Raw genomic sequence first — 8,850 nt, forward strand, 5'->3', positions numbered from 1 at the left:
TGGAGACTTTACCTCCTTCATGTTTACATGGATGGAACTGGAAAATGTTCTTCTTAGCAAAGTATCACAGGAATGGAAGAAAAAGTATCCAATGTACATAGCCCTTTTATGAAACTAATTTATAGCTCTCAAATGAAAGCTACAACTTAATTCTAGCTCAAGAATATGGGGAGGGGGTGGAAAAGGGGAGGGGAGAAGAGCGGCTGGGTGGTGGGAAGGTGACTGGAAAGATGACCTATATGGTCTGTCTAACAAGGGTACATGTGAACTTCTCTAGAACTAGAGTATAAATGTTTTGACACAATGACTAAGTAAATGACATGAAGTCTATGTTAACCAGCTTGATGAAAGTATTTCAAATTGTATATGAAAACACCACACTGTACCCCATGTTTGCATTAATGTATATAGCTATCATTTAATTTAAAAAAAGACAGAAAAAAAAATTTTCATAGAATGCAAAAATAGTATTGTAATATATATATTTTTTAATTTCAACATAAGTACAATTTACAAATATAATACATTAAAAAAAAAATTATGTATAGGGCAGCACCTGTGGCTCAAAGGAGTAGGGCACCGGGCCCAGGAGGGGAGTAGGGAGTTTACATTAGCCTTTTCATTTCCAAATGAAGTTACATTAACCACTTCATTCCCAAATGGAGTTACATTAACCTTTTCAGCAGCTAAAAAAACCATATATCACCTTCCCATTGTCCTGCTATTCTCTAGCTTGTCATACATTCTTTCCGAAAATTGGGACTTTTTTAAAACACGGTGGGACGTGGGACAAATTGTTAAAAATCGGGACTGTCCCGCCAAAAGCGGATGTCTGGTCATCTTAGGTATATGTACACCATGGAATATTATTAAGCCCTAAAGAAAGATGGAGACTTTACTTCCTTCATGTTTACATGGATGGAACTGGAAAATGTTCTTCTTAGCAAAGTATCTCAAGAATGGAAGAAAAAGTATCCAATGTACACAGCCCTATTTTGAAACTAATTTATAGCTTTCATAGGAATATTATAACCTAATTATATAGCCTTAGAATAGAATATGGGGGGTGCGGGGTGGGTGAGGGGAGAGGAGAGAGGTGGATGGGTAGAGGGAGGGTGATTGTTGGGGTCACCTCTATGGTTTATCTTACAAACAGTGAATCTTTCTAAAAGCAGAGTATGAATGTCTTAACTCAATAGCTAAGAAAATGACATGAAGGCTACGTTGACCAGTTTGATGTATTTCAAAATGTTTATGAAAACACCACACTGTACCCTATGATTGCATTAATGTACACAGCTACGATTTAATAAAAAAAAAATACAGCGAGAAAATTTTATTTGACCATTTATATCAAGTATTCAAGGACAGTGCCTGTGGCGCAGTGAGTAGGGCGCCAGCCCCATATACCAAGGCTGGCGGGTTCAAACCCAGCCTCAGCCAAACTGTAACAAGAAATAGCCAGGCATTGTGGCAGATGCCGGTAGTCCCAGCTACTTGGGAGGTTGAGGCAAGAGAATCACCTAAGCCCAAGAACTGGAGGTTGCTGTGAGCTGCAACGCCACAGCATTCTACCAAGGGTGACAAAGTAAGACTCTGTCTCTAAAAAAACAAAATTAAAAAAAAAAAAAACATATACATCAAGTATTCACATAGCTAACTATGTGTTATCTTAACTTCCAAAAACATCAAGCTCAAAAAAGAATGGCCACTAATGATTAAGTTGAAATTTTAAATTTCTAAAAGAAAATAAACAAATAAATAAAATTTCTAAAAGAATATATAGTCATCCCTCTGTATCCATGAGTTCTGTATCCAAGGATTCAAACAACAGGGATGGAAAATACAGTATGTGCAGGATGCAGAACCTACAAATCCAGAGGACCAACTTTTAGTATCCATGCATACAACACATAAACAACTCTTTCCTACCCATGGGGCTAACTGAGAGACTAGAACATCTTCAGATTTTGGTAACCACAAGGGTTCTGGAACCATTTCCTAACAGATAACAAAGGACAACTGTATAGGTGAACCTGAAAAGCCAATTTAAATGCTTTTAGTCAAAAGCTTGCTCAAGTTTATCTAGCAGAAAAACAAACAAAAAGGAAAAAAAACTGTAACATAACAACACTATTCTGATGTGGCAAAGAGATGTAATAGCATATTGGTAATAAATTTTTAACTGGAAAAGAATATTCAGATTCATGCCTTTGTCACTAGAGATAGTTGAGAACTCAAGCTTTATAGCTAATTTCAAACAAATTCTGAAAACCTAGCAGGAGGATTGCTTAAGCCCAGGAGTTCAAGAAGAGCCTGGTAATATGGCAAGACCTCTGTCTCTACAACAGTATTTTTTTTTTTTAAATAGAGTCTCAAGCTGTTGCCCTGGGTAGAGTGCTGTGGCGTCACAGCTCACAGCAACCTCCAACTCCTGCACTTAAGCAATTCTCTTGCTTCAGCCTCCCAAGTAGCTGGGACTACAGACGCCTACCACAATGCTCAGCTAATTTTTTTTGTTGTTGTTGCAGTTGTCATTGTTGTTCTAGCCGGCCTTGGCTGGTTTCGAACCCACCACCCTTAGTGTATGTGGCTAGCACCCTGCTAACTGAGCTACAGGTGCCGAAACAAAATTTTTTTCTAATTAATTAGCCAGGTGTAGTGACACACACAAGTAGTCCCAGTTACTTGAAAGGTTAAGCTGGAAGGACTGCCTGGGCCCAGGAGTCTGAGGCTGCAGTGAGCTAAAGTCACTATATATTGCCCTAAGCAATGAAACAAAACCCTGTCTCTTTAAAAAAAAAAAAAAAAAACACTTAAACAAAACACTCACATCCTTAATTTCAGTTAATACTGTTCCTTTTGTTTGGACAAAAAGAAAAGAATAAACATGACTAATAATTACCAAATGCTTAAATTCAAAGAGCAGGTTACCTCTGACAACATCACCTAGCTCAGTCCATAAAAAGAGACTAGGCATAAGTACTTCCATATAAAGGATAACACTTATGTACAGACATCCAGCTGGAACACCATACTGATTAGATCCAAGGTGGGTGATCTTACTACCCTTAACAAATAATTATAGGCAGTTATTTACAGTCATAGAAGGGGGAAAAAATTACTACTGTGTATTATCATTATTTTGTTTTATTAAACCAGTTCATAGATATAGCCTCCCATACCTTGAATTTACCTTACCTGCATGAATTAACATCTGCAAACATTCTATAGAGTTGTGATAAGCTGCTTCATGAATTGGCATCCATCCCCTGTTATCAGCAACATCAACACTACGGCCTTTTTTGAGTAGTTTCCTCAAGACTTTAACATTGCCTTCCCTGGCAGCAAGTCCAACTGCAGAGCATGTGTCCGAGTAGGCCTCTGTAAAATCCATTCTTTTCAGTAGTCTACAAATGATGGTAGAAAGATAATATTGTCGTCAATAAAACAATACCATACTCCTAGAGATTAGCAGATCACAGTAGGCCTGACTTCTCTCTCACTAGTGCCGAGGAAGAGCCCACAGTAGCAACAGCGACTATCATGCCACAGCTTCTGCTGAAACCTAAATCAGGAAAAGTCCCTCTGTCTAACAAATAAGGATTCTTGGAATGTTCTTATTACAAATGTCAAAGGACTTCTTAAATGTTCTCTTTCCTCCTCTGGAAGCCTCTAAGCAGTTCTTGCCAACAGGCTTCTGCTCTTGTTCAAAAAGGCCTCTAGTTAATCCCCAATGTATGATCTACTGTAGAGAGGTGGCCATTTAACTACCACCAATGCTCAGCCTCAATATAGCCCTCTATAGGAAACCCAAAGGCTAGAAAAGGAGCAAAGGACATTTATTGAGAACAAAGATGAGTAATCATTCTAGCTTTTCTGCACCTGCCAGTCCTTTCCAGAAGGAGCTAAACACTCAGGTTCTCTATGCTGGATGAAATAGTCCATTTGATTGAATATACTGAAACCACCATAAAGAGATGAGCCCAGCTTTCCTACACAAGCCCAGAAAGTTCTTCACATTACTGCCCTCAGCAGGATCATCATTTCCCCTTAAAGCTGATCAAGTTCTCATGCAAAGTCCACTATAGATTTCATATACAACTCTCTCACAAAGACAATTAGACATATTAAACACAGTGACACTATGAAGCAGGTTGGATATGGAATAGACATCTGATGACTTAATTATTGTTAATTTTCTTAGATATGACAATGACTTTGTGGTTACTAAAATGTCCTTATTTTAAGACATGTGTATAAGTATTTAAAAGTAAAATGTCATAACACATACAACTTACATCAAATGTTTAGATCAGTGGTTCTCAACCTTCCTAATGCCGTGACTCTTTAATATTGTTCCTCATGTTGTGGTGACCCTAAACTATAAAATTATTTTTGTTGCCGAATTTCATTGAGGCATTAGGAAGGTTGAGAACCACTGTTCTGCATTAAGATGTATATATAAAAGTAAAGCAAATGCAGCAAAATGCTAATTACTGGATTTAGACAAAGGGTATATAAATGATCTTTCCACTCTTTTCTTCTAGTTTTTTTATGTTTGAAATTTTTCAAAAGGGGGAGGGAGTAGTAACCATGTCAGATAATGTAAACCTATAGCCTGAAGAAAATATAAAAAGATCTGGTTATTCTTTTTTTTTTTTTTTTTGAGACGGAGCCTCAAGCTATCCCCCTGGGTAGAGTGCCATGGCATCACGCTCACAGCAACCTCCAACTCCTGGGCTCAAGCGAGTCTCCTGCCTCAGCCTCCCAAGTAGCATTTTTCAGGATCCTTGACCCCTTTGAGAAACTATAAAAATCACGAAAGCAAAGAAGTTTCTCCTCAAAAAAATGCTCATAAACCCCCCATTTTATACACATTTCAGCAGGTTCCCCACCTTTTTTCAAAGTCTGTACTTGAGTTCTAAGAACTTTAGCCAGCTCTTTCCTCAGCGAGCTCAGAATATTAAAGTTCCACGTGTAAAATTTAAACATGCTGGGCAGCACCTGTGGCTCAGTGGGTGGGGCGCCTGCCCCATATAGCGAGGGTGGTGGGTTCGAACCTGGCCCCAGCCAAACTGCAACCAAAAAGGAACCGGGCCTTGTGGCGGGCACCTGTTGTCCCAGCTGCTGAGGAGGCCGAGGTAAGAGAATCACCTAAGCCTAGGAGTTAGATGTTGCTGTGAGCTGTGACGCCACAGCACTCTACCGAGGGCAACAAAGTTAGACTCTACCTCAAAAATTAAAAAATTTAAACATGCAAACAATGTCCATTGAAATAACAGCTACTCCTTCACATCAGTCAATCTTCTACTGTAAATTTTCTGCTTTTATTTGAAGGGCAAAAATGCAGATATTTTTTAAGTACATAGAGTCTAATATGGGTTACGTTCGCGACTTGCGCTTCTCTGAAGGCTGTTACATGACAGAAAGCCAAGTTTCAAAGCAGAACAAAACGTCCTTCCACGCGCTGCCCGCGGCGCCGGGAGCACAGCTCCGTGTACCGTCTCAGGAGCAGCCGCGACTCCGACCTCTCTCCTCCCTCGCCCGCCAACGTTCCAACTTGGGAGCCGGGTCTCCGAACAGGATTGTGGGTATTGTAGTACTCCGCACACGCGCACGGGCGGCGGGTTACGAGGATTCAGGGAGGCTGCAAGAGAGTCCATTGCTTACCACGTAAAAGGCCAATGCCTCTTGACCCCTACTGAAGGAAATAACACAACTCTGCTTGAGCCAGAGTGGAAAAACCTTCCTCCAACTACAATCCCAGCGCACCTTGCGCCCCAATCCACTAGGCGGCTTTCGCGCCTGCGCCCCAGGCAGCCGGTTACTCGCATCTGGGAAGTTGCAGTCTCAAGGTGCAACAGAGAGACCACAGCGGAACGTCCATGGCCACTGTGGCAGAGGAGCAGGGAAAGATGTGGGTATTTGGTTACGGGTCCCTGATCTGGAAGGTGGACTTCCCCTATCAGGACAAGCTGGTCGGATACATCACAAACTACAGCAGGCGCTTCTGGCAGGGCAGCACGGACCACCGCGGGGTCCCTGGCAAGGTGAGGCGCTGGCCAACTCCCCACACAACTTCTGGCCCGGCTGTGCGACATCCACAGCCCACCGCTGGGGACCGAGCACATGGGTTGGCGTAACAGATCTCTATTCCTCGACCACCTGCCCCCATCTCTATACCAAACCAGGGCACCTTTAGAAGCCACTTAAGATGCCGGTGGTTAGTTTCTTGAGGAGGCCAGAAGAGCCGGCACAAGCATACAGGCTTGCAAGACGCTGACGTGCTGGGGGGGCCCCATATCTTGGCTGCCTCCGCCAAAAGAAAACATAGCAGGAAGATAAATTTTCGTGTCACCACGGTGTTGAAATATCAAAATCAACTTGCAAATTCAGCTTTTTAGCTATTTGTTGGTATTTCTGCATTTTAGCACACTTTCATTGGTTTGTATTTAATTGTGCATGCTTTTTCTAGGGCTTCTTTATATCCTTCAAAAGGTTTTATTTTATGACACCTCAGATCACAGAACAACTTCCTAGTGTCTAAAATTATCTCCGTTATTAAGGAACTGTCTTTCAGTACTAGCAAAGTTAAATGAAGTTCCTGGTTTGTTATGTTAAGTAACGGTATCAAACCCATTACTATTAGCCACCATTATTTTAATGCTACTTCCTCCATGGTTCTCAATTATAAATGTGAAATCTAAGTTTTCTGGTCCATTTTCAGACCGTCATAGAAAGACATTCATCTCATTAAGTCCTTTGATCCATTTTTCAGTCAGTCAAAGAAAGATTCACATCTCAAAATAGGTGTACAGTGAATTAGTAACACGGCTTATGCAAGCAAATCAACTATGTATTGGCAGCAAAAAACCTAATACATAAGGAAAGCTAAGCTGTACACTTGTTTTGGTTAACCTCTTTCGGAAGAATATAAAATTTTTTATTGCTTACATGATCTGTAAAAATAGTCAAGATTTACACGAGCTTAATTACTGTTTATTTTTAAAATGAATCAGTACAAAAGTACATTATTTAAAAGGCTAGATCAGATGTAGGAACAGATTAGAGTTAATTCCAAAAAAAAAAAAAAAAAAACCCTGCAGTTAAGGAAAGAGAAAGAGATCAAAGCTCTAAAGTAGTTTTGTATCAGCTCATAAAAGAGACACCGGATTTAATTTTTTTTTTTTTTTTTTTTTGAGACAATGGTCTCCCTCTGTGCCCTGGGTAGAGTGCTCTGGAGTCCTAGCTCACAGTAACCTCAAACTCTTAGGCTCAAGCAATCCTCCTGCCTCAACCTCTTGAGTAGCTGGGGTCTCTTTTAGTACAGAAGGGGTCTCACTTTTGCTCAGGCTCCTCAAAACTCCTGAGGTCAATCCAAGAGTACTAGGATTACCCAGCCAGCATTTAAATCTTTAAAAGAACTTCAGTTAGAAGCCATTTTACCTCAATTAGAATTGGTCAATTTTAAGGTCTACTATACTTAGCCTATTGGGAAGCTGGACTGGACAAAATGACTTGGAAAAGGGGGGGTGGCTTAGAGAAAATGCACATGTTTAAGCCATCAAAAATGTCATGGCCAAAGTATCTCCAAGAATGTTATAACATATATAACATATAAAACAATATTCAAGACATTAAAGAACTAAACTATATAAAAAGCCTTTAGAATGTCAGGGTTTTGTTTTTTCTTTTTGTTTGTTTTTTTAAGAGATAGTAGAGATGAAGTTTCACTATGTGGCTGGTTTTGAACTCCTGGCCTCAAGCAGTCCTCCTGCCTCAGCCTCCTAAAGTGCTGAGATTACAATAAACTAGTAGCTAGGACTATAGGTGCCTGCCACTGCAGCTTGCTAAATTTTTCTATATTTGGTAGAGATAGGGTATCTCTCTTGCTGAGGTGGGTCTCCAGCTTCTGAGCTGAAGTGATCATCCAGCCTTGGCCTCCCAGAATACTAAGATATAGGTGTGAGTCACCACACTGGCCCCCTTATTCAGTTTTAATGCCCCCCCCCAAAAGAGCTTATGTTTTAGAAAAGATGTCCAAGTAAATTTATCAAAGTGCCAGTAGTCCATGTCTGTATCATCCAAAGCTGTCACTAGATTCTATTTATTTCCTCTTAAAATGACCCAGATCCGGCTTAGCACCTGTAGCTCATGCAGCTAGGGCACCAGCCACATACACCGGAGCTGGCCAGTTTGAATCCAGCCCAGGCCCGCCAAACAACAATGAGAATTAGAACCAAAAAACAGCCAAGTGTTGTGGCAGGCGCCTGTAGTCCCAGCTACCTGGGAGGCTGAGGCAAGAGAATCATGTAAACCCAGGAGTTGGAGCTTGCTATGAGCTGTAATGTCACAGCACTCTACCCAGAGCAACAGCTTGAGATTCTGTCTCAAAAAAAAAAAAAGAAAGAAAAAGAATGGATCACATCCTCCTTGCTTTCTGTTCCACCTGCCACCACCCAAGTTCAAGACTTCACTACACCTCTTTTCTTTCTTTCAGTAATTATTACTGAGCACTTACGTAAGTGGGAGATACCAACGCAAACAAAAATACCTGATAAGGAAAATGCATAAAAGAGCACTAAGAGTTTAGAAGGAGCTGCTAAGTCCACCTGGAAAGTTAGCCAGGACTTTATAGAGGAGGTGGCTGGATGAAATCCTAGGCACATAAAAGGATGAAGGGTTATGCAGCCATTAAGAAGGATGGAGACTTTACATCCTTCATGTTCACATGGATGGAGCTGGAGAATGCTCTTCTGAGCAAAGTATCACAAGAATGGAGGAAAAAGTATCCAATGTACACACCCCTATTATGAAACTAATTTATACCTTTTATATGAAAGCTAT

At 40.7% G+C, this 8,850-nt stretch overlaps 2 protein-coding genes across 2 annotated transcripts in view; one reads left to right on the plus strand and one right to left on the minus strand.

The window, feature by feature from the left end:
* ASB3 (ankyrin repeat and SOCS box containing 3) overlaps nucleotides 1-8,850 on the minus strand; it is a 117,249-nt gene that overhangs the window by 82,196 nt on the left and 26,203 nt on the right. The window contains exon 2 of the mRNA XM_023512074.1: nucleotides 3,202-3,410. Within this exon, the coding sequence (XP_023367842.1) occupies nucleotides 3,202-3,397 (196 nt within the window). The 5' untranslated portion in view covers nucleotides 3,398-3,410. The remainder of the gene's footprint in view (nucleotides 1-3,201; nucleotides 3,411-8,850) is intronic.
* Nucleotides 5,826-8,850, plus strand: part of CHAC2 (ChaC cation transport regulator homolog 2) — an 8,644-nt gene continuing 5,619 nt past the window's right edge. The window contains exon 1 of the mRNA XM_003787919.3: nucleotides 5,826-6,053. Coding sequence (XP_003787967.3) covers nucleotides 5,889-6,053 — 165 coding nt within the window. The 5' untranslated portion in view covers nucleotides 5,826-5,888. The remainder of the gene's footprint in view (nucleotides 6,054-8,850) is intronic.

Source organism: Otolemur garnettii, unplaced genomic scaffold (assembly GCF_000181295.1).
Source record: "Otolemur garnettii isolate 467f Iridium unplaced genomic scaffold, OtoGar3 scaffold00024, whole genome shotgun sequence".
NCBI classification, from domain to species: Eukaryota; Metazoa; Chordata; class Mammalia; order Primates; family Galagidae; genus Otolemur; species Otolemur garnettii.